Source organism: Erpetoichthys calabaricus, chromosome 5 (assembly GCF_900747795.2).
Source record: "Erpetoichthys calabaricus chromosome 5, fErpCal1.3, whole genome shotgun sequence".
NCBI classification, from domain to species: domain Eukaryota; kingdom Metazoa; phylum Chordata; class Cladistia; order Polypteriformes; family Polypteridae; genus Erpetoichthys; species Erpetoichthys calabaricus.
This window is the reverse complement of record NC_041398.2, coordinates 115,100,541-115,127,759: the sequence shown is the minus strand read 5'-3', so window position 1 is coordinate 115,127,759 and position 27,219 is coordinate 115,100,541. Positions and strand designations below refer to the sequence as shown.

The 27,219-nt window shown below is 37.1% G+C and overlaps 1 protein-coding gene across 1 annotated transcript in view; it reads left to right on the top strand.

Annotated features, from left to right (window-relative positions):
- Positions 1–27,219, top strand: part of tbc1d1 (TBC1 (tre-2/USP6, BUB2, cdc16) domain family, member 1) — a 307,517-nt gene that overhangs the window by 925 nt on the left and 279,373 nt on the right. Inside the window, 1 exon segment of the mRNA XM_051928202.1 lies at positions 2,712–3,205. Within this exon segment, the coding sequence (XP_051784162.1) occupies positions 2,741–3,205 (465 nt within the window). The 5' untranslated portion in view covers positions 2,712–2,740.

The following is a 27,219-nucleotide window of genomic DNA, read 5'->3' as shown; positions in this document are numbered from 1 at the left end:
AATTTCCCCTTGGGATTAATAAAGTATCTATCTATCTATCTATCTATCTATCTATCTATCTATCTATCTATCTATCTATCTATCTATCTATCTATCTATCTATCTATCTATCTATCTATCTCAAACTTTTGCTTTATATAGTAACATTCAAAGGCTTTACAAACATAGTGTAAATAACGCAGCATTCTCAAATCTACTTAACCCAGTACTGGATTACAGCGTCTGGTGCTTATTTTGACCGCAACATGACCAAGCAGGAATCAACATTGGACAATTTAAGTGTTTTAAGCATGGGAAAGCCACTATATAAAAATGTACAGTATTATTATTATTATCAGTGTACTAGGCCACTGCATGGTGTGCCCACACTCAGAAGAAGCAAAATTATCAGTGCACTTCGTAAGACGTGCGTTGTAGGCGCCTGCGTTCATTGAGTTTATCCAGGCGGGCTCGTGTTTGTATATCCGTCAGTCGAGGTCGTTCGTTTTGAACCCGTGCCTGCTTTGCTTCCGCAGTTTCAGAGGTGCGTTGTAGGCGCCCGCGTTCATTGATCTTATCCAGGTGGGCTCGTGTTTGTATCGTTGAGCTGTATTGTGTTTGAATTTGGTGTAAAGCGTTCAACGGTTTGTACAATCCCAAGCAGCACATTATTCCTAACTTCACTCCGCAGTAGTGCCACTCACAATATGGCGGTGACGCCTGCGCCTTCACTCCGCAGTAGTGCCTACCCCCGGCGTTGGGTATCCTGAAATACATTAGTCGAGCTTCTTCGTTTTGGAGCCGTGCCCGCTTTGGCCGCGGCATTTCAGACGCGCGTTGTAGGCGCCTGCGTTCATTGATTTTATCCAGGCGGGCTCGTGTTTGTATATCCGTCAGTCGAGCTCGTTCGTTTTGATCCCGTGTCTGCTTGCGGTTTATGAGACGTGCGCTGTACGTGCCTGCGCAGTACGTCTCATGGTCCCATCGTCGTGTACCTGCGTCCATGCCATCCGGTTTACCATTCTCGGTTAGTAATATGGATTCTCTAGTCAATAATCCAACAAGCTCCTTATTATATAGCACCCTGTTTGACGAAAACCTGAAAACATCTTACATTACTTATCCATCCACTTATTATCAAACCTACTTAGTCCAAATTCAGGGTCTCCAACTGTACACAAAGCAGGACCCGACCCTGGATGGTACACCAGTCCACCACTGAGCACACTCACAAACAAATCCACTCCCTTAAATTTGGTTCATTCACAATGAGACTTAATTTTTTACAGTGGCTTTCATTGTACAAACTAGCATAAACAACAAATAATCTATTAGTAATTTTCAATATTATATAGATTTGTTCCCAATCTAGAACAATCTTGCCATATTTATATATAGTGCCTTGCCGACGTATTCAAATCCTCATTCAAGAATCCAATTTTACTGAATACTGTAACAAATCCTCCATTGAAATTTAGTTTTATTGGGATATTTCTATTTCAAAGCATCAGAACTCAAAGTGAGTTTTTTCATATGACATTAGTTTATGTAAGTAAAAAATTTAAAGAAAAAAAATCAAGTAATCTATATTTCATAAAGTGGCAATTATAGGGCGGGCCTGAATGGTCGTCATATTAAAGTATTAGTTTCTTTAAAGCAAGGGAGGCTTATAAGAAATGGACGCCCCTTCACCCATCAGTCCAACCCTGGATGGGATGCCTTTCCATGGCAGACTCTTGCTTTTAACGAGTATGAAAAGCAGTTTCAGACAATTCTGGGAGTTACCTCACAGACATGACCATCTTGCTGTAGTGACCCTTTTGCAATATAATAGCGTTCTCTTTTTTTTGTTGTTTGTGATAATTGCTGGAGCTGCACTACAGTGCCTTCCATGACAGTATCCGTGTATTTTCCTATCTTTTTCCTGCTTTATCTTTGACATCTAACTTTTTACACCAAGAAGGCCATCGCCTGATGTGGCAAATATGTTTGAGTTTAATATATAGATGATCTCAATATTGATCTTATTTAAAACTGACTGTTTTGTCCATCTCATACTTTGTTATACGCTCAGTTTTGTATCCTCCAGTTGCTACTGAGAAAGTCAGTACAGAATATCAAAATGTTTAAAGACATGAATGGCAGCATGTCTGTGGTGAAAGGGTTTTACACTACAAGATTCCCTCACCTTTTCAGATGGTAAGCCTAACTCATGAATAACCCCAAGGCCTCCACAGGACCACCAATGTACTGAACTATGAACTCCTTGTTTTACTGAGATCCCCCAGAGACAAATAAAGATCGGTTCGTCCGTCCGTCCGTGACTGACTGACTGACTGACTGACTGACTATAGGCAGAATAAATACAGTGGTCATGGGCCTGCTGATATTTAAAATAGATGGCAGGAACCAAGCTTGCTGGGGAAATGTGTACAAGCTATTGACTTGTCTAGGGCCAGATCCTACCATGAACAGATATTATCATATGGACTCCAGCCCTAATGATACTGTGGATTAAAAGATCATAACTTGAAAATATGGATGGTAAATCAACTTACTTCTGTGAGGCTTTTGGTCTTTTTTAAGAACAACCACACTTGTGTTGAGCACATAGGTCAAATCTATTCAAGGTTTTGTAAAAATCACAGTACAAATTCTAATTCAGTTATTCACCCAAGGACTAAATGTAGTTCATGAGATGTTCACTGTGTAACTTTATCTTTTTTGTACAGTAAATTCTCCCTAAAGCCTCCCTAAAACAATGGATTCTGAAGGCATTTGCTTTGAGGTGAAGAGGAAGACAAACCACATCTACCCAACAGATGCAAGTTCCCAAAAAGACAACCTCTGTGCTTCCCCGTACAGACTTCAGCTGGTAGGTTCCTTACCAGTACACATGCTCACCACTATGCCCATGCTGCCTTGGATTGTAGCCGACATTTGCCGCCAAAGCACTAAGGACAAAAGTGAGGCAACCAGACCCTTCTGGGTTAACCTTTACATTTCGCAGACAGTAGTCCGTTGTGTTCTGGACACAGGCTGCCAACAGCAGTGGGACCCCTTGCACTATAGTGTTGTGTTTGAACACTCGCCTCAGAGCATCTACAAGCTTATTCACAACAGCAATGAACCCAGCTACTTTGCCTGTCTTATCAAAGAAGAGGTGCCCAAACAACCTGAAAAGAGAAGCATTTGCTATGTGTTTCGCTCAGTGGAGGAGACCAAGGTAAGTGTAAAATATCATGTGCATTATGGTAAAGATTTTGGGTTTACCCCTCACCGCAGTTTTTCACAACTCTCTCAGTCTGGACTGTAGCCTCACTTATATGGGTGTCTTTGATTAACAAACGGCATGAGAACCCATATTCTATCTTTGCCGTTATAGTGATGGATGTGCTCAAGATCAAAACAGAGACATTAATGTTTTCTCTTAAGAGGCACCATGGATAGCACACCTCCAGAATCACTGTCTGCTCTGGTGTTTCTCTTAGTACTAACATTTTAATTGTTAATGCCAAAGATATGTTGTTTAGGTTGACTGGTGACTCTCAATTTGAGAGTGCTGCTCTGTCCAGACTTAGTTCCTTTCTTATACCCAGTGCTGCTGACTTAAATTCTATCTCCTGGGACTCTGCAATTGATCTAAACAGATTAGAAAAAAAATGGAAGGATGGATGGTAAATCTTCTTTTTTTGGATAAAGTGGCTTAGCGATTGAGGTGTGGAGCTGTAAAACCCAAAGTTGTTAACTCTGTTCCAGCGGTGATTTACTGTGCAAGCCTTGCTGTGTCAATTAACATCTCAGCAATCCATTTGACAAAATAAGAAAACAATTATTATGTGAAATAGCTACCCTTGGACAGTAGTCACTCTTGACAGGCACCGCAATGCACTACTGACTCTCAGATCCCATGTCCTGGATTCAAATCCCATGGCCAGTTGTTGTCTCTGTGGAGTTTGCATGCTCCCACCCCCATGTCTGTTTGGGGTTTTCTCCCACACCTCAAAGCCTTGTGTTTTAAGCTAAAGGAACCTTCTAAATTGACCTAGAGTCAGCATGGTTATGAGCATGAGTGGGCCCTGAAATGGACTATTGCCTTGTACAAGGCTGGGTTCAGTGCTGCTAGGACAGGCTTTAAACCCACACAACCCAGAACTGGATTAAGAGAATTAGAAAAAGTTATGATATGTCTCCATGTCCCATATTGCTATCTTTTTAAACCATGCTTGTACCACGTTGTATAACCCCGTAGAATTTACTAAGGGGATTTCTTATCTTGTCTCTAAAGTCCCTACAGATGAATGTGAAGAAAATTAATTTCTAGGCAGAAATGTGGCAAATAAAGTTTATTGCCCATAAATGTAAAGCAGAATTATTAGATACTGTATAATCATACAGTGGGGGTCTGGAACAAGAAACATCAACTTAGTACAAAGATGTGGCACTCCCCTTGGACTCCCTGTCTTCACAAAAGCAAGTAGATGCAACCTCTCATAAAGGAAGTGGTTTCACTAAAGAGGACAGAAAGCAAAAGATCAGAGTGGCTGTGCAATTGTCGGCTTGCTCTGACTTTTGTGTGACCATGTGATGTTTTCAGGTGCAGCATATTTCATGCACAACTGTATGTATCAGTGAAGTGGAAATGGTGTTCAGTCTATAATAGAAACGGGTGATAAATTCTGTTTTCCAGTTTTCTTTGGAAATGGCTGCTTATTTATATTGATTTCTTTCTTCCATGTTGATCTTAAAACCTATCACATCCAGCTTTTCATTTACTGATACAAATTCTGTATTTCTCTTTCACCTTCTGTGTTTTCTGCATTTACAAGATTCCGTCTATATCTAAGCTCAGTGATAAAACACATCTTCACTTTGAGTCCACCAAGCCTGTACACCACTACATTCAATGTCCCAAATGGCAAAACTGATAAACAGTCATCTGCCTTTGCTGATCTCTGCACTATTCACCTAAATATTTTCAAAACCCATCTCAGCAGTAATGACTGTCATAATCCACTCACCCATCCATCCTATTTTCTGAACAGCTTGTTGAGTTCAGGGTCTTTCCCAACAGTACTAAGTGCAGGTTGGGATCAACATCTAGACAAAGTAGCTGTCGATCACAGGGACCCTCCACCCACAATGGGCCAATTTTGAAATGCCTAATATCCAAACACATGATTGGAGACGTGGAAGGAAAACTGGAGTACCTAGAATTAAAAAAATACAGACACAGGGAGAACATGCAAACTCCACACAGGCATTCTCCTAGGCCTGGGATTTGAACCCAGGACTTTAAAGCACTACTGACTTTACAGTCCAAATCCATTTTTCATCTTTCTTTGTTTATTAATGCAAACTAGTACAAATAACAATTATACGGTATTATATATGAGTGTCACATAAGTCCTAGACTGACTATCACATAGAATATCACATAGCATTAGGGTTATAGTGCAGTGCACTGTGCAAAATAGCTTGTTATATGGCTTATTTAGGTGGATTAACAAACTACTCAGAGTTAGTAAAGTTTTACTGGATAAAATACAGAGTTGGTCTTTTACAAAGTCTTTTCCAAAGGAGGTAACAAAATTAAATACTGCTATACAGTGTGGGGTTTATGTTGAGAAAGTATCGCCTGTAAGAGTGTCTTCATTACTGTTCTCGATCAAATCGAGTGCAAAATGAAAGTAAAAAAAAACGTTTTCAGCTTTATAGAGCCTGCATTGTGTGGGGTCTGACTCTAGAAATCTGTATAAAAGTGGCATTACTAGGATGTCATCCCGAGGTGGGCATTTGGATATGTAGGGAGGACAACTAAAACTATATTTTTAATGATTTTCAACTTGGAGAACAGACGACTATAGAAACACTCATGATGTACAACAAACCTACGAGGTCATACTGTTAGGTGCACTCTGAGTCTAACTAACTAACCCACTGGACTGAGATTTGATACGAGCACTCAAGAGTCTGAATCAACGGCATTATATACAGAACAGTGAAGGCCTGAAACAAGAAACCAAGTAGTATAGGTGGAAACAACAATGCCAGGGACCTTAAAATCACAACTCAACATTATTTTGGAAACAATGGGTGAACTGAAATGGAGCAGCTTTTCATATCATTTAATTATGTTCATTTGATTCTTGACTGACTGACTGACCTATGCAATTAACACAATTCATATAGTATGAATTCTGGAATTACTTACCTGAATTAAATTCTTCCTTGTCTTTCTCGCTCTTCTTCTCAATTGATCTGAATGAGCAGAAGACTACTGGTGGCAATTCACAGCCCCCTACTAACAGCTTAACTAACTTAATTTTATTATGTGTTCACTGTCAGATTTCCAAATATTACCCTGATTTATAAAGTTTGATTGGTTGGATGATGGATGGATGGATGGATGGATGGTTATCCCCAAATTCCCCTCCGTCACATTTTTCCAGTCATTTTAAGAGTATTACAGCAAAGTGATAATGTTTGACGCTTTTCCTTGAGGTATTGTTTGCCTAATATTTGGGACTACTAATCATATTGTAACTCTGGGACACTAGATTTGTTCATTCATTTCTTTCTCTCTTTAAAGCAGATTTCTGGTATACTGTAAATGATGTATTAATCAAAAACAACTATCTACTGCTACTCTAAATGTTGAAGTATCAAGTTATCATTTCATTCTCCTACCAGCAAAGGAGTCAAAAGCAGTCAGATCACAGAGCACAGCTGCATGAGCTGAAGGAAACATTCCTAAAGGTCAAACTGATGGACAGAGCGTGGCTATGAATTTGGGATGTCAATCTGAGCCAGCAAGCATGACTGCAGAGATTAGTAGCTCCACGCCTGACCTTAGTCACTATTCTATATAAAGATAAGTTAGTGTGAAGTGAACGCACAAGTATTTGTTTTGATATTTAGATACACAGAACAGAGGGCAATGAGCACCCTTAACATTTAGTTCTGGATAAATGATTTTGTCAAGTACAAATTTTTGTACACTAACACGTACTTGGATAGAGCTTGTTTGTAACTTAAACAAATCTGACAGGATATCAGACCATCACAAGGTACACTCATGTACTGTACATGCCCATACTCAGGCTTAATTTAGAATTACCAATTTGCCCATATAGAGAGCGAGATTGGGAGCATGCACTGATAGTGCATTGCCCACCACACAACAAACCACCCAGAATGGGACTCGAGTGCAGTGGCGGCACCTCAGCAGGATGGGATGAAAATCCGAGATAACCAGGAGAAAACCTGGGGAGAACATTCAAACTCCACAAAGGCAGTGACCAGGCCTGGATTCAAACCAAGGTACAACCTCTGCACTGCCGTATGTATTTTTTTACAATCTAGATGAGAACAAGCCATTCAGTCCTACAAACCTCACCAGTCCTATCCACTTAATTCTTCTAAGATAACATCAAGTCGAGTTTTGAAAGTCCCTAAAATCCTACAGCCTACCACACTGCTTGGTAGCTTATTTCATGTGCCTTTGGTTCTCTGATGTAAAGAAAGCGTCATATGTGTGCGCAGAATTTACTCTTAACAAGTTCCCAACTGTTCCCCCATGTTCTTGGTGAACTCAATTTTAAAATAAAAGTCTCCATCCACTGTACTAATTTCCTTCATAATTTTAAACACTTCAATCATCACTCTTAATATCAGTCAATTCTGATGAGGTTCCTCACACCATCAACCTCTGCTTCTTGTGTCTGAGCCAAATTTTTCACCCATCTACAAACAGCACTCTGAACTCCCACATCTTTAATTCTGATGCCCAACCTCTCATTTGGCACCTTATCAAATGCTTTCTTAAAGTCAAGATAAATAATATGATATGCTGCACTTTGATCATATCCTTTTGTTGCTTCTGAACCCATGCTGACTGCTCAGTAAAACTCTTGTTCTTGCCATGTGTTGCTTAATCTTATCCTTAATAATTCCTTCCATTAATTTACCTGTAATGCACATTAAGTTTACTGCTCTACAGTTGCTTGGATCTGCCCGGTCACTGTTTTTATATAATGTGATAATATTTGCCATTTTCCAGTCCTTTGGAAATTTCCCAGTGCTCAGTGACTTCAAAAAATATGTGGTAGGGGTTACATATGTAGTCATTAACCTCTTTAAGAACTTGAGGATAAATATTATCTGGTCCTGGTGATTTGTTTGATTTCAGCCTATTTAATCGGGGCAGGGAGGTACTCTCTACAATTTCTAAATCACTCAGTATCTTCTTAGTAGTCCCTTTTACCACTGGGATGTTATCTACTTCCTCACATGTGAAGACCTCCGAAAAATCAGATTTTAGAGCATCTGCTATTTCATCCATCCATCCATCCATTTTCCAACCCGCTGAATCCGAACACAGGGTCACGGGGGTCTGCTGGAGCCAATCCCAGCCAACACAGGGCACAAGGCAGGGAACCAATCCCGGGCAGGGTGCCAACCCACCGCAGGACACACACAAACACACCCACACACCAAGCACACACTAAGGCCAATTCAGAATCGCCAATCCACCTAACCTGCATGTCTTTGGAATGTGGGAGGAAACCGGAGCGCCCGGAGGAAACCCACGCAGACACGGGGAGAACATGCAAACTCCACGCAGGGAGGACCCGGGAATCGAACCCAGGTCCCCAGATCTCCCAACTGCGAGGCAGCAGCGCTACCCACTGCGCCACCGTGCCGCCCCTGCTATTTCATTGTATTTTTTAATTCCACTTTATTATTCCTGACGCACTTCACCTCTTCCTTGACTGTTCTTTTACTACTAAAATACTGAAAGAATCTAATTAGGTCTAATCTAATCTAATCTTTCTCTTTATCAGCTATATTCCTTCCTCCTTTCCTTTAACATGGAAGAGTGCCTTGTTTTGAAAGGGGGAAATGTTCAGTTAACTGAATTGGAAACCACTAGACTACAATTTTAAAACTGTGTCACTTATTCCATCGATTTTCTTCAAGGAAAAAAATAAAAGCGCAAATCCCTTGTTGGATTCAAGTAAATTCGATTGGTCTTTCTGATAAAAACCATAGTACTGGCACACTCACTAGATCCTCACTATACCACTACTTTCCTGTGACATCAAAATAAAAAGAAGTAAAAGTTCAGCCTCTTTGTCATAATGGTACCATTTAAAGATGTGCTTCCCAACATTAAAAGTTGAAATGTGTGAAATCAGCAGTAGCTTCCCAAGTTCAATTAGCCCAGCACTGTATATTTATAATTAATGATATTATAGTACAATAGTGAGTAGAATTTTATACAAAATTCCTCCAAATATTACCCAGTCACAAGCCTATGGGATGTCAAGAAAGAGTTCTAGTTAGTACTGCTGCCTCACAGTTACATGAGATCCCAGTCACTGCATGCAAAATCTGTACCCTGTGTCTGTGTGGATTTCTGTGGGTTTCAACTCTTTTAATATATTTTCACGCAGAAGAACATTTTAGTTATTACAATTATAGAATATCATAATTGCTGACTAAAATATACTTACAGACAGTCTAAATGCAAATTGCTATTCTCGATACTGCAAATATCTTAAATACTATCTTGAAATCTTACATATTTTTATTATACTTCACCTTTATGACAGCCTCGTCTGCAGTGTTACAAAAGCTGTAAATCTGAAAGAAAACATCAGGAAGTATTCATAGAAGATAAAAGGTCAGTTGGTATTAGTCACTGCAAGTTGTTTTATCCTATGCCATTTAAACATTTTAAATGGCAATATGTGTACATAGGGTTCAGTAGCAACTTTGTTGTCCAAAAATAGCTCAGTGACAAACATGACTTCAAAGAGCTATAGCTACAGTTTGTGCAATGACTCCATAAAGTGATGACACACAATCTGGTGCAAAAGAAACTAGTTAAGAATGTAAGTAATAAAATGTAACCTAAAACCAAAGTGTATGGGTAAAAATATGAATACCTTCTTCAAAAAAGTCCCACACACAAATGAGTCTGACAATACCTAGCCTCTTCTCTTTGAACTCTCACATAAGTTTTGGCTCCATCTCCATGACTAAAGTAATATCCATCCCAAGAGCAACATTCCTTTGAAAATATTAGCAGAAATTTGAATTAGGCTTAAGGACATAACGCCAATGGGCACGCACAGTAATAACCTCATTAAACCCAACAGAACTCTATATTATTCCTTCACGTATGGTAACAGCACGTCAGGTTTTCAGGTCCCACACTTTTCTGCTACCACTCTAGAATAACACTAGAATTACTGGCTAAGTGCAGATGCACAAACAAAATCAATGCTTTCTCAGGTGGAGGTGGGTGGTGGTGGTATTGTTTTCTAAAGCCACTAACCTTATACATACTCTTGTGGTAAATATTATATAAATACAATATTCAGTTACTCATTTAGAAAGGAAAACAATCATATTTACTGTATATCATTAATAATACTGTTGTGAAAATAGGCTTTATATACAGCATTATTTTACATATGCAAAAAGGGCTTTAATTTCATAATGAATTAATGTAATGTCTTCACACTTTTCATGAACACAGCTAAAGCTTTCAGATATCACCTCATCTCATTTCATCTTCCCATCCACTATTCCTGATGTTTAGATATGCAAAATTATATTTCTGTGACTCTGGAAAAGAAAAAATAAACATAACAAGGCCTCTCAGAATTGTTGTTTAAACCATATACATAATAGGCATGACTGTAACAGCGAAATAACAGCAACAGATATTAACAGCATCTCTTCTCAACGATACCATATAACCTAAAATGAATCAGTCTACAGAAAAATGTTATGATAATATTTTATAATAAGTTATATGAATGCATTACTTAGGATTCTTTCTTTCTTTCTTTCTTTCTTTCTTTCTTTCTTTCTTTCTTTCTTTCTTTCTTTCTTTCTTTCTTTCTTTCTAAGTGGTGCACAGGACTGTCCCAGGAGAAGAAGATCACTACCTTTGTAAAAACAATAACACAAAGCTACATTCAAGTTACTATATTCATTTTTACAAAAACTACTGCATGCTGACATTGCAATTCACGAGACTACAGAAAAAATATGGAATTAAATGACTGCAACCATCATTGTGTCATTTATGCATAAATAATTTTTTACACTTTTTAAAACATTAACATTTTAGAAAAACTGAAACATGAACCATGTAACTGTTATGAGAAACAATAGGAAAAATATGAATATAAAACCATTAAAATAATGTAAATTCTTGTTTCAATTCTTTACAAATCCTCCTGTCTCCAAAAATTCTCTGCCCTTAATATAATCATAACGTATCATAACAACTGTCACACTGCACCTACAAAATGCACTGTCTTTGTTGACCTCTGGTGGCCAAAATTAATTAATGTTGACTTGTTGATAATAAAGTCATAGTGAGTTGTATCTTTAAAAAAACACTGTTGCGATTAATTTTTTTATTTACGCCTTCATTTTTATGCCAATTTTAAAGTCACATTTTGTCCATTTAAATTCAATTTAATTCAGTTTATTTCTGTATATTGCTCTTCATTGAATTCAGGTGCAGAGCAAGTTCACATGTAAATACAAATACAAATTTTACAAATTACTAAATACAGAAATAAAACAATAAATTTCCTGAATTAAATTCATGCAGTGCTGAATTTATTTTGATTAAGAAATTACAAATATATTAAATGTATTAGCTGGAGTTGCTTGGAATGAAACTGTGTAAGTATAACACTATACTATATAACTTATTGGTTACTTTTCCTGATATTAATTATGAAACTACAGCAAGAATTAGGTTAATCACAGAAAATAATAGGTTATGATGCCAGGATCCTCCGTGGAATCTGATGATATCAAAGATAGGGCAACAACTCTTTGTAATTTAAATAAATCATTTAAATAAAAATGTAAGTGGAAGTTGTGAACCTAAACTGAGGTGAATTAGCTGTTGCCTTAGGGCTGTGTTACTACATGAGAATCTCACCAGTCTTTCAGTGGTAGTTCCCATTCAATTATGCAAGCTGGCAATATTATGCGTAATATTGCTTTGATGGGGAAAAAAAGACTCTGTCTCAAATTAATTATCCAGCTAAATTGTTAATGCGATTACAAGGTACCAGCATTTCTGCATTCTCACTTACAAGTTAAAAATCTATCACCAGTCCCCTAAAGGTACCACTGAAGACTGATATTTATGTTACACATGTAGTGTCAAGTGGCCCAAAGAACATGCTTACTTTTTTGAAACTGAGTGCAATGACCACAAATAACCCACTTCAGGTAAAATACATTTGTGGAGGCATCCTAGTAGCTGAGGGCTAGTCTGAATTAAGATTTCAGAAAATAATGATGTACAAGGAGTTTTTCAGCATCAATTATAACTATTTTCATGTGACTGTGTCATTCCTGATCCATCACCAATTGGTTATACAATGCTGAGTGTACTGCAGAGGAAAGTCAAATGTATAAGCAGCAAATGAGATGGCATTCCCACTCAGAACAGGTGTTGATTTTTTATGGAGCACTGTCTGTGAGATGATTTCCTAATAATCGGTGCAAATGGGATGCCCTTTATTGTCATCTAAATTGTGAATCCACATTTTCTTCTAACATACTAGAAACAAAATAAAAGGAACAAAACAACCAATACACATATGCTAATCAACAAGAAATGCCACAGTGGTTGACAAGCAGATGCATGCATACTTCTCCTCATGTCAAAAGTAAGGTAGGGCTATTTCAGGTTAAAGTGTTGTTAGTTGCCATGTAAACAATATTCTCCTCTAGTATACATACAGTATATATTGTATACATAAGTCAAATAGTGTACTATGTGATGTGGGTAAACAAAAGCTGACACAAGAGCTATATGGTGATTTGTGCAATATGGCTCTCTATCACACTTTCTTCCACAAATACACCACTTCTGAGAAAAGCAGAGGACCATTGTCCTAGAACAAGCAACTTTTCTGAAGATGGTCCAGAACAGACTAGATTTCTGCTTGTACCATGGTTTTTTCAAAATGCATTTCTTTTCAATAGCGTCTGTTTGAGAACTGTTTTATAATCTTGTTTGTTTACCCAAAGTTCTCTATAATTCATACTTTTATATTGACCATTTAAATTAACTGAACTATTGTGGTAGAGAGTGAGACAAAGAGAGATCCTATTGAAGAAACAGGCCATTATGTGTCATGAACTTGGGAGTATCTTAACAATAAGTGTTGACAAACTGTAGCAAAAACCCGTGCAAGTGAAAGAATCCATCAACCTTCAGTTTGTGAACATAAAGGGCAGACAAAGATTCTTTATAAATAAAAATATTTATTTCAATAAATGTTCTTCTTAACAAAAGCTCCAAGAAGTGCAGAAGGCACATAAGGAGTTATTGAAATAGGTAATCCCAAAGCAAACAAAGTTCCAAAACATAATCTAATAGAAAGGTCAAAATACTGAGCCAAATGGTCAACATTTAAGGAATGAAAAGTAAACAATAACCTCAGAAGAATTTACCAAAATGACCAAGCACATTCAATGAAACTCATTTTGTGAGTGGTTCTCCTCAGCCTATAGAACTGTGCGTGGTTCCACTCTGAGACAGAGGAGTGGCCACGCCTCTCCAACGACAAAGCACAAGGGACATAACAGACCACACATAGAAACTAAACTAGACAATAATGAAATACTATAAACAAAACATAAATACACATGATAAACATATGAAACATACTTAAAATTACACAAAGAATACATAAAAAGGAACTTAAATGGAAAGCAAAGAGGGCAATCTGACAGAACCATGAGGTTATGTGTCTACTTATTACTGATTCTGGGACAATTGGTAGACCATCCACATCAAAGACAAATAAGATAAATGCCCCCAAATCACCCCAAGAAGAACATTGTTACTAAAGGGACTTTAATTACTGTGATAGGTTTTTTTTTTGGTTTGTATTTGTATCGGTAATCATTATTAGTAAAAGTATTACACTAATTCAGTATACATTCTTGTGTGGAATTTAAGCGTAATGGTGCACTAATGGCTATGCCAGCTTTTTTGTTTTTTCTGCTTTTTGTTCTTCTTATTATAAAACTTGTTAATAATAGTAGTAATAATAATAACTTTACATACTTTCTTTCCTACATAAAAATGTAGCTTAAAGTTCTTTCCATAGATTGTAAAAATAATAATTATACAGTAGTAATAAAAATGCAAGACATGATTTAAAAAACAAAGTGCTGTTTCAGAATAACCATTAAGTTCAAACTAACTTACTAAGAAGTTGTGAAAACCTAGAAGCAGCTGTGGAATCCAAATAATTTATTTTAACAATGCACTGCTCTTTAGTTCTAATTACAGATATTGTTATGTCAAAGAGAATACATAAATGATCTGACATTCCAGTGTCCAGAATATGCATCACATCAATACTAAGTCCTTTTAAATAATTAAATCTATTATGTCACCTCCTTTATGTACTAGTTAAGTGGCATCTTAACTGAGATCAAAACAAAGCAAAATGTTTAAAACTTTCTTGCTTTGGAGTTGCACTAATTATCTAAATGAAAACTGAAATGACTCACTATTAGAAAACTTGAAATATCTAGTTATTATTATAGGTAATAAATCTGAAAATCAGATGATAAAAGAAGCATTATATTTTTTGGGGATGATAAATTGTAAGTAGGACAAAATGTGAAACCTCTTGAATAACAATGACAAGACATTCAAAAGATGCAACACTGCCAAAAGTGATATTTTTACAGATTAAATAACTTGAGAAAATGCTTACCAAGGCACCACCTGTTCTGACAGACAGAATGAACAAAATTATAATTTTAAAGGGACTGCTTCAGTTAGCATGACAGCACCATTACTATCATAACAAAGCTATTTAATTAAGTATATTTTCCCATCAGTGAAAAGATCATTTACAGTATGTCAGCTTCTTAGTAGTTAAAGATCATATATTAACTAAAGCCATATTAAGGGTCTCAGAAAGACATGGTTGCACTGAAAGATTAGGACAACTAAGGATACCAGTTAGGTTATTTGCATTTATACCAGTCTGTTTGTATTTTAGTGAATCTGTATTTTGTTATTATATGGATAATCTAATGTACCTGTTTAGATAAAGCCACTGTAAAAGAATCATACTTTAATTCAAGTTTGTGGCAAAAATATACATAAAGGTATATAGTCATAAATAACTCTGCTACCTTTGTAATGTTTCTGGAGATGCCCTTGACACCAAATCCACAAGGGTGCAGGCCATTCCATATAAAAAGTGAGATTGTTTCAGTCCTAAACTGTCAGAAAGTTGATGCTTTGCTTCTTACACAAGGATTTCAGCCACTTGTTCAGGGCTTGGGGTCTGCTGTAGGCTCCATCCAATTTTGTCAACATTGGCAGGGGTTCTCTTGAATAAATCAAACATCTATCTTAAGTACCTCCAACTTGCAGGAGCAAATACTGTTTTCCTGAGCATGCAGCATTAAAGTCCCAACAATTCAATTCCTTTGTTTCTCAAAGACCAAAGGGGCTGTCAGTTTAATATCTAAAACACAAGCATAAGGAAAGCAGAGCACCAAGGTTTTGTTGTAAGATGGTAGAAAGCTTAGATGTGAACAATGACGTTTTCAATAACAAGGATTTCTCTATGATCTGTTGGCAAGGTGGAGGAGCAGAGAATATTCTAAGCCAGGGGTAGGCTACATCGGTCCTGGTGAGCCGCAGTGGCTACAGGTTTTCATTCCAACCCAATTGCTTAATTAGAAACCAATCATTGCCAATCTCAGACCTTATTTAATTTTATGGCTTGTTAGTCTGTGCAATGTAAGGCTCTTATATCGTAGATTTTTTTCCTTTCCAAGGATATCATCCAAATGATATGAAGCCTAAAACAGATCATTTTCAGTCTGTCACATTTTTCTATTAAGTGTTTTAATAAATCAAACAGTGCATGATGAACACACACAGATGTAATTGGAAAAAAGCTAGCTGGAGAACTGCTGGCTGCTTTGTCTTTTACATCTTATTGCTAATAAGGAGCAATTAAAACACTGAATGCAGCAGTTTAAGATTGAAATAAGCAATTAAGGTTGGAGAACCTTAACAAGCGAGACCACTAAAATGAAGCATCAAAATGTCACTTAAGCAATATGAGCTTCATCAGCAATAATTGAGTTCTCGTTAAGGAACTGGATTGGAACAAAAACCTGCACATACTGCGGCTCACCAAGACCGACGTTGCCTACCCCTGTTCTAAGCTGTTGCTGATTGTTCGGTCAGACTGAAGAGTCAGAGGTGATAAAGGTTTGAGTTGCTGATAATCTCAGACTCCTTCTTAGATATAAGTGATGGTAAAGCTGATTCGGCCCATGGTCCAAGTGGCATGCCACACAGTCAGTGTTGCAGGATAACCTTTAGAGGACTGTTACTGTATGGTTTGCCAGAAAGCTTTCTATTCCCTGAGTTTGGACTGTTGTTTAAGGAGCTACTGGACCTGTCTTTCTAAGGTCCTGAGTTATTCATTCACATGATGAAGCTCACAATCCACCAACTTGACTTTTCCCAGAAGTCTGCCCAGTGAAATTATGGGGAGAAATTTTGTTTTGCAGAGCAAAATAACTCAAGGTTCTTATGACAACCTGAAAGTTTTTAACTATTAGCCCTGATTATGACCAAAAGCACAAAAGGCAGGCAAAACTAACCTCACTGTTATTATGCTCTGTATGGGATAATAATTATAATAAAATGTAAAGATAACAAGCACTGAGACATCCTTAAACTATAATAAAATATTCTTCAGATGCAAAATTTTATTATATATGCAGGTGTTTTTTTACATATGCATCACACATTAGGAGGATTTATTAATTAGGTATTCATGTCACTTTTTCCCCAGAAATAGTATAGCCACCACAGGCTATAATATAACAATCATTTACACAGGAATACGTTAGAATAACACAACTCAAGGCTGACATAATAACTATCATTTCACTGTTCATCATTTCACTGTGGATCATGCTTTAAAAATATTAACAAGCTGCGTATGGCAAAAAAATGTTAACTTTGAAGAATATACAGTGCCTATAAAAAGTATTCAACCCCTTGGAAGTTTTCACATTTTTCTTTTTATACAACATTGAATCACAGTGGATTTAATGTGGCTTTATTGTCATTGATTAACAGTAAAAGATCTTTACTCTCTAAGTGAAAAGATATCTCTGCAAAGTGATCTAAATTGATTACAAACATGAAACAGAAAATCATGAATTGTGTACGTATTCTGTCCCATCAAGTCAGTATTTAGCAGATGCGCCTTTGGCAGCAATTACACCCATGGGTTTATTTGGACAGGTCTCTGTGAGGTTTGCACACTTGCACACTGTAATTTTACAACATCTTTCCAGATGATTATAGTCTCCCATATGCCTTCTAAGTTGTTCAGTTTTTTTTTTATTTTTTTTTTTTTTAACAGTAGCTTTTTCTTGGCCACTCTTACATTAAGGTACCACAGACAAAGCACCCAGGCAACAGCTTTTGTATGCGCAATCTCTCCAATCTCAGCTGCTGTAGCTTCTAAGTCCTTCAGAGTTGTCCTAGGTCACTTGGAGACCACCCTCACTAGTCTTCTTCTTGCATGACCACTCAGTTTTTGTGCATAGCCTGCTCTAAGCAGATTTACAGCTGTACCATACTCTTTCCATTTCGTAATAATTGATTTAACTACACTCCAAAGAATATTCAATGACTTTGATATTTTCTTGTATCCAACCCCTTGACATGTGACTATAGACAGGTGATCTCCATTTAACTAATGATGGGACTTCTAACACCAATTGGCTGCACTAGTGATGATTTAGGTGTGTTATATTAATATAAATACTTATGCAATGATCGAAAATTTTGTTTTTTACATTTGTAGTTAATTTAGATCACTTTGCAGGGATCACTTTGACTTGAAAGTCTTTTTCTGTTAATTACTGCCAAAAAAGCCAAATTAAATGTACTGTGATTCAATGTTGAACAATAATAAAGTGTGAAAACCTCCAATGCATGATAATGTGCATGACATGCATTTTGAAGGCAGTTATTTTTATACACACTTTGAACCTGATGCTGTTCAAATCATTATGAAAAACAGTAACTGTGGTTGCATAAACACAGACAAGCAAGACATTCATTTTATTCTCACTCAGAATTATATTTGACACTTACAGCAAGGGTAACTCAATAACACAGAACCTCATCACAAAGAAGAAAGGCTGTGGAGTAGCTTAACATCTGGAGAAGACAGAAGTGTTGGACACCTTGCATTTGAAATGTAAGAGAGGTACAGAAAGTCTGTGCCATGAAAAAAAACAGCAAACCACATTTATATCTGGGAAAAGGGTAATATATATGAGCTGGCACTGTAAGTCAAGGAGAAACCAAGTCCCAAACACTGGTCCAGACCTTTATGTTTGAAGCTTATGCTAAAAATTGAAATGTGGAGATGGACAACTGTAGGATTTAGCAGACTGTAAACTTCAAAGTACTATAATGATTAGAGTTTTATTATATTCCATATGCCTTTATCCAAGGTGACTAAGAAGATCAGGAAATATTACAGCTGTTATTTTTACAGCTGGAGCAAAGGCAGGTTAAACTTGCTCAGGGTCACACAGTAAATCACAGGCAAGAAATGAACCAACAACCTTACAGTTGAAAGTATAATGCCTTAATCACTACACCACATTGCCTGAAAATACATCCAAGAAAAAACATTTTGCAGCAGTGTCTGCCACAGTTTCAATGTGTACAACCGTCTCGGGATGCTTGATTAGTGTGATGACATCAATCTCCATCTAAAAGTATTTGATTTTTCTGGATTAGAGGTCTTGATGGGCAAAATGGTCTCCTCTCATTTTTTAAAAATTACTTTTATTCTATTATGAGGTCTATAATTATGTTGTCTAGCACGATCCTAAACATATCTGAAAAGCAAATTTTTGGAACAAATTTGACAACTGACCTTCCAGGGAACTGAATTAGCATGATGCTGTGAGAAGTTTGAAATGCGAGTTTCCAAGGCATCGAAAGTATGTGCTGCCTTCACAGCGTCTGAGCATGTTGAAAATGTGCTGGGCTTCAGTGCTTAAGCATTTCAGCAGGAATCCATGTGTATGAGTGTCAGAGATGTCTTGGAGGACAAAAGATGCCAAATCTATCTTAAAGTTCCATTTTCACGTACTCCTCTGAATGGGAGGCTCAATAGGGAGACATCTTTATCAAAAATGCAGTGCCAGGAAATCAGTAAAAACACACAAACTCATAAAAACAAGTTGCAAACCTTTACTGCCTTTGTTTAACAGTATTTGGAGGACCTTGTTTCCAAGCACACCACCCACTCAACCAGTCAGCATGCATTGCAGTTGTCAATGCCTTTCCATAATTAAACTATTTACTCTAATAGCCATGTTCTACAGGTGATTGTATATCTAACACTGATCTAGTGTTGTCAGACTAGATGTAACATCTTCAAAGACTTAAGTTTTAAATTTGTTATTTTCCTTTGCATTGATTTTGTATTTAACCTATGCAAAATAGAACTGTTATAAAATAGTAACAAAAACTAACATGAGGGCTGGAGGGATTCCCATAAATACATTTCAGTCCAGATGATACTTAAGAAAATGAAAAAGTGAACAACTGATATTAATTTTTAACATTTAAAGTATGCTATCACTGCTATACTGCAAGCACTGCGGGGCACAAGATGACCCTTGAATGAACTGAAAGTGAGACCTCTGTGTACGGTGGCAAGACATTATATAAAATAAAGTCATTTCTTTATGTAATAAAGTCAAGGAACTGAATGGTCAAAAACAGCTTCTTTAGGGCTTAAATGGCAGACAAAAAACTATAACTACAACAAACAAATGAATGTAATAGCACTACTAAAGCATTCACAAATTTAAACCCAAAAGGTATTATAATATATAAATGTAATTCTTCTCAATCTTATAATAAAGTTTTGATAAATACAAAAAGTAATAATGTAACTGCATGTGTCTCCTTCCTCAAAATGAATCTTTTTACAAAAATAAGAAATCATAACGGTTCAGTTAGAAAGTTTAAAGTTTCTGAAATGTACATTTATTAGATATTTATTTCAAAGATATAATCTGATGACACAAAGCAGAGCTGTTTATAAAGAGTCAAGTTATCTTGCTTTTTGTTCCAGTTTTCTGTTATTTTAAATATCTGACTGTAGGAGGTAAATGAAGCATTACCTCTATTGTCCTTCAAATACAGTGTTGTCAGGTGGAAACATTGGAATTATTTTGATGTTTTTGTGGCCTAATTAAAAAAAAGCCAATAGGTTAATGCTTAAATTGGAATAAATATTTAGGGTATTTAAAACCCTGTACTATGCAATGGCTCTGTATTTAAATGCAATTATCAAGACTATCCAAACAGCTAATGAAAATCATCCCATTCGCACGAATCATACTAGTAGCAAAATGCCTGCAAGGATTGAGCAAAACAAAAGTCAAACAACTTGAGTGAGATAGGTTGGATTTCGATGAACACAAGTAGATAATGGTTTCTATCATGTGCTTTTGGATTAAAAATTTTATAGAACTATTAACATCATTCAAATTTCAGAAAGTGCCTATTACAATTAAGATCTGTGCTTGTTAAAATGCTATTTCAGTATATGACAGCATATTAAAACACATCAATGAGAAAATTTAAAACTAACGAAACTGGGCTCTGCTGGGTGGATGGTTAAATGGATATAAAAATCCTGTTAGTTAATAAATGCAAAAAAAAAGAGTCATCTTATGAACTGTCCATGACAACAAGAAATGACCTTTGAGTTTAGTGCAGTTCATTGCCTGTAAAATTGTCTCCTTTTGTTTTGTGTTTATGGAATAGAGGTGCCTGCTGAGACAGCAGTTTTTATGGCTCAAAGACTAGATTAATATATTTACTCATTACAAGGGAAAAAGCCCTGGTGAAACTACAAAAAAGAATTATAATTAAAACCTGTGACTCTGAAGATTTCTAAGACAAATCCCCATTGTATCATTGTATCTGTGCTGTATACTTTGTATTTTTTCCACAGCTTGATCACCTCTGTAGGGTTAGACGATGCTTAACGATTCTAATTCATTTCATATTCATCTATTTAGTAGATGTTTTTATTATGCAAAGCAAATTTAAAAATGATGTATGTATAAGGGCGGCACGGTGGCACAGTGGGTAGCGCTGCTGCCTCGCAGTTGGGAGATCTGGGGACCTGGGTTCGCTTCCCGGGTCCTCCCTGCGTGGAGTCTGCATGTTCTCCCCGTGTCTGCGTGGGGGCGCTCCGGTTTCCTCCCACAGTCCAAAGACATGCAGGTTAGGTGGATTGGCGATTCTAAATTGGCCCTAGAGTGTGCTTGGTGTGTGGGTGTGTTTGTGTGTGTCCTGCGGTGGGTTGGCACCCTGCCCGGGATTGGTTCCTGCCTTGTGCCCTGTGTTGGCTGGGATTGGCTCCAGCAGACCCCCGTGACCCTGTGTTCAGATTCAGCAGGTTGGAAAATGGATGGATGTATGTATAAAGATAAATATAAGTGTGAAGTTTAAAACTTAAACAACTTGCACTATTTTGAACTGTTCCTTATGTACTGGTTGAAGAGGTATGCTGCAATTACAAGAATACAATAAGCAAAGTGATGCATTTCATATAGAACTACTGCTAATACTGTATGTTTTATAAGGAATGTACAAGAAATTATATCTTAAGTGTAATTAGGCTAATGGGCAACACTTAATGTGCCCGGTGTGGTTGGGTGTGTGTGTGTTTACTGAGATGGATTGATATCATGAGAAAGGTTAATTTCTTCATTGTGTTAGGTCAGGCTTTGTCTCCCTGAGACTTTGTACTGGGATAAAATGGGACTAGAAAATGATGGGATGGATAATTCTGGTGACCATGTAAATGTCCTTTTTCCACTGTTCTTGAGTCCTGAGGGCCCTTACTAAGTTTCAGATTTGTGTTTATTTTTAATTTTCTAATCAAATATCTGTTCCTGCATTTAGTTAGACCATTTCCTTTTTATTAAACAAAGGATAAACTAAGACCAGATAAAATGTAAGTAAATCAAGACAGACCTCAGCGTTAACATTTGCAGAGCACCATCTATTGCAATGTATTTTGTAATGCTTGTAGTAATAAAACGCACTGCATTTGTCATTCCAACAGATGGTGCATCACAAACACTTGTAGTAATAAATGCATTGTGTCATTCCAACAGGTAGCACATCACAAACATTACACTGCTTTTACGAACCCTATACCAAATGGCATATATCAAAGACATAGCAAATAGATGGACGCACTCATACACAGACACTTGCCCTTTTATTAAGGATGATGCTTTCATTTTAAAGTTTTTCTACCACCATCTTGTTAATCCAGAAATACTGAAAACATTTTGTTCACTTTTGAAAGGAATTTATCAAGTACTTTTTGTTATACTTACTAAGTTTATAATAATTTAAGTAGTTACTTTTTGAACAAATAGGCATTTAAAGGGGGCAAAGCATAGGCACAAATCATACACAGCTAAGAGTTCTGCTTATCCATTTTAGGGTCACTGACTGCACCAAGATTATTAGTTTGGAAGTCCACGTGTTAGTTAGTTAGTGATATGTCACACTTCATGGTTTTGTATGCTTGAAGCATGTTGTCAACTCGCTATATATAGTTTAGTACACTGTAATTGCCTAGACAATTCTCAGTTTCCTTGAATGCCTTTTATGTGGCCCCACCACTCATCACTGATGACAGGTCTGATTTGTGCAACAAAAAAAATGCCATTGTTAATCTTGGCATCAGTTACTGTATGTGTGGAAACAACTATCTCAATTATTGAAATCCTTCACCTTCTTTGTTCAATGCTTTCATTAATTTTTTCATCACTACGAGTTTTGTATGAAGAGGAGGCACAATTATCTATGTTGGGGTGACAAGTGGTTTATGTGCCACACTTTTCTGTCCTGGGACCAATTGCTTATCATGTGGGCAGTTCTTTTTATTGGAATGAAACTCTTTAGCATGGCTGTTGCATTCGCAAATGAAACAATACTTAGAATATCCATACTGCAAGTAGCAGCACCACTGTTCTTAAATCTCCACAGATATTTTTGTTGTAGGTGTTGCACTGCAAATGTACTGTATACTTATATTAGCAGAAATTGTAAAAATGGGTTACTGCTATAAAATTGTATGTGATAGGAAAATTTACAGGTGATTTCTGGGATCAGTGGACTAAAATCTATAAGTTACACCTAAAAGTGTTCAGGAAGTAAAATCTCCGTTGTCCAGTGTAACCTAAGCACTTACATTTGCGTACACAGGAGGAAACTGTACTAATGTAGTGCCTCATCCTTAGTATTTTGTCTGATCCCTGTGTACCCTTTCATAATTACTCTTAAGCACACATTTTGTATATCGAAAATAAAATCTACCTTTTCTCCAGCTGTAAAATGTCCGATCAGCTCAAATTATACACAGTAGTGTATTTCTGGTTATAGAACAGAAGCAGAATAAGGCCAACTTTGCTTATGATTATGATACTGACTGAACCAAAAACTTTACAGCAGTGCTTCCAGCAGAATTGCGGACCATCTAAACTTGTTTTTTAAAACAGGTATTCTGTTCAGGGTAGCAGGAATAAAGATTGACACTAAAGCTGGACAGGGGATCGGTTCATTGTAGTGCACACTTATGCATACTGTGCCAATTTAGACAAAGACACACGTTTGGTGTGTGAGAGGAAAACTAGGGAACCTGAAATAAAAACCCACACAAACATGGTGAATGGCAACCATTTGAACAATGACTTCCACAGGTGTGTGGCTTTGCAGTGGCGGAACAACACTTATTTCTGTGATATCACCTCACAGGGCCCTGTGTGATAGCGCTTTGAGTACTGAGAAAAGCGCTATATAAATGTATTTTATTGGGTGGCACGGTGGTGCGGTAGGTAGCGCTGCTGCCCTGCAGTTAGGAGACCCGGGTTCGCTTCCCGGGTCCTCCCTGCATGGAGTTTGCATGTTCTCCCCGTGTCTGCGTGGGTTTCCTCCGGGTACTCTAGTTTTCTCCCACAGTCTACAGACATGCAGGTCATGTGCACTGGCGATTCTAAATTGTCCCATGTTTGGGTGAGGGCTGGCGCCCTGCTCGGGGTTTGTTTCCTGCCTTGTGCCCTGGGATTGGCTCCCGTGACCCTGTAGTTAGGATGTAGCGGGTTGGATAATGGATGGATGGATGATCTAGGACTGTAAGGTAGAATTGTTTAGTTTTCACCTAAAACTATAAAATAAGTAAAAGTTATTTTCACATTAAATAACACTGACAACACCAAAAAGAATAGAAACACAAACTTTTGAAGGAGGCTGTGCAGTCTAAAGATGATGTGGATATATAACCATTACATAGTTTTAGTGAAACTTTAAGCAATACTTTAAGTCTAATAGCTAGCATAACGATCTACCTTAAGTTTGGCAACACAGCTTTCGTCTTCCTTCTTCTTTATCACATTATACTTTATCCAGTTCGTCTACGCTTCCGCTTAACTTTCATCAGTAACACTTACTATGAATAAGATTTCTGAAGTAAATTGGATAAAGTTTTGAGGGAAACAAACCAACTACGGGCAGACGGGGCGGAGAACTACTGTGACATCAAACACCGGTCAAAAGTGTAACACGGCAGAATCCGAATGGGCGGGGTCTGCTCGCTTTTCATTGGCCCAAGCAACCAGCTCTCCTTAGCGATTGGTTCACAGCTCGTGAGAGAATGCGGGGTGAGGAGGTGCACGGAAACTTGTAATGTTTCGTTCTTGGACGAATAGCCGCGAAAGCTTGGATATGAAAGCTGCCTGGCAGAAACTTAATTTCTTGAAGTTGGACAGTGGGAAACTGAAGCAGTCGTCCGTAAGTCAAATTTGGAACGTTGTATTTTCATTCGATTGGGGCCGGTGTTGGATTCTCGCGCCCTCCGGCAGTGATTTGTTGACAGACTATGATATGCTACTGTATATACTTGCGGGCTCACGTGCCCATTTTTACTGCTATGTCTTGTCTTTTGGGGTTGTTTACTTCTTATTTTCTTCTTGCATACTATTCGTCCATCCATAACCCAGTATCATGTAGCTGTAGAAATTTTAACTCTTGTTAGAATGGTAGACGATTTTCCTCTCCAAATCTTTTTGCTGCCCAAACTACTTGTCCACACCCTCCTGCCATTTGATAAGTTCTCAGAATAAACCAGCAGGCTTGTAAGACTAGTCACTCTGTTAAAGGTGGCATTTCAAAAGTTCTTGCACCCCTCAAGATGGTTTTAAGTAACTTATACATTTTTAATTTGCATTACTTTAAAACTAATCAATCTTTAGAATAACCTGGAGTTACCTCATGGGGCTGTGTAAGTTGTACAGTCTACTGTTAATGTACATTCGATTGACGAGAATAGTGGACAGAAGGAATGAAAAGAGGGTAAGCAAATCTTGCCTTTTTATGGATCAATCAGTATTTCTCACATGCACAGTACTTGAGTTGTTCTTTAGCCAGGCACTGCGTGTTCAAGTATGCCAAGTCATATGCTGGTAATCCATTTACGACTGACTACTGCCAGAATCGTTTCTGTCACATACCACTTTTTAGTGGGGGAAAAAATCCAAAAATAGGTACTGTAGATACATTAACAAGATGTCTGTTTTAGTTTTTAGCTTGTGACCAGGCCACTTTCTGAATTTTTCTGGTTCACTTTTATACTGAGATGGTAAAAAAAGATCATATCTTAGAATGCACATTTTATTCCAGGGTGATAGACAGCATTGAAATGGCATTTCACCAACCACCCTTTGACAATTACATTTTACAGTTAGGCATAGAGTTGGCAAACTCATCCTCAGGTTTTGTATCCCTGTCAGTCTTATAATCAAAAGCCATATTATGCTTTTGTATGTATGTATGTATGACACTGAACCTGTAATTTCTTTATTTCCTCGTTTTAACATTGTAAGTTTTTCTTGATGCTTTTTTGTTTTATTTTTCCATTTTGGGGCTGGCTACTTTTTTTCTGAAACAGTGAATGATGAGCATAAACTGGTGTAAACGTGAAAAATTTCAATTGGTATGCTCTCAGCTCATCAGATATGTAATATACATGACATTAAAAAGATTCAGTAGAGCACTTGATTTTCAAAAGTAATAGAAATCTGGTCTGATATTTTGTAGAAAGCCATAATTCACATTTATAGGTTATTTGTAATGCATTTAAAGAAATCTGATTTCCAGTTTTTTTCAGTCGAATGGTTGAATGCATGAAACAAAAACGCACAGTTACTTTCACCATCATGGGAATAATTTACCTACATATAGACTAAATAAGGGTAGGTACACATGTTGCTATAGAATCACTAGTAGTTTTATGTGTTTGTTCCATTAATTTTCTTAATTTGAGGTCAATCCCCACTGTTAAGTAAAATTCTCATTTAATTGCTTATTGCAGATCTGTACCTGTACTGTTGTAAGTAACTGAATTGGGTTTTGGATTAGGGAGTCTCCTCTCTCCCTGAGCTAAAAAGGGATCGACACTGGCTTTTTCAAAGTTGCCAAGAATGTAAATATTGAATATGCTTTCTACCATGTCAGTCGTGGAAACCCAGTGATGTGTTGTCATGAAACTTGCCTGAAATTAACTGTTTTAATGTACTCATGCTTTATTTGTGATATAAATGTATTTCTTAAGCATAGAGTCTATATTGTTCTACAGCAAAGAATGCCTAGTTTAATTTTAACAGGAAATACTTGTTTTGAGATATTTTTAAAGTATTAAAAAAGCCTTGAAAGTAATTCTAAAGGAGCCTGTTTTATATAGAGCCTTACAGTTTTCGAATGGACTGAAAGTCCTTCTTCAAGAAACACAGTGTAAGGTCAGACTATTGAAAATGACAGCAACTTTTTTAAGGACACTAAAAAGCTGTGGAATTTGAACCTAGGTTATTGTGACTCCCGCTGCTTCTTTCTGTTCATTTACATTTTGCAAAGAACTACCACACTGTGTAGATTCTGGATAACCCTGTTTCAGTGAATACATTACTTAAGGGAAGCAATAGGATGTTCTGATTTTTTTTTTTATGGTTTTAAGTTTTTTTTTACAGATCATATGCACATAAATATCTGGACTTAAT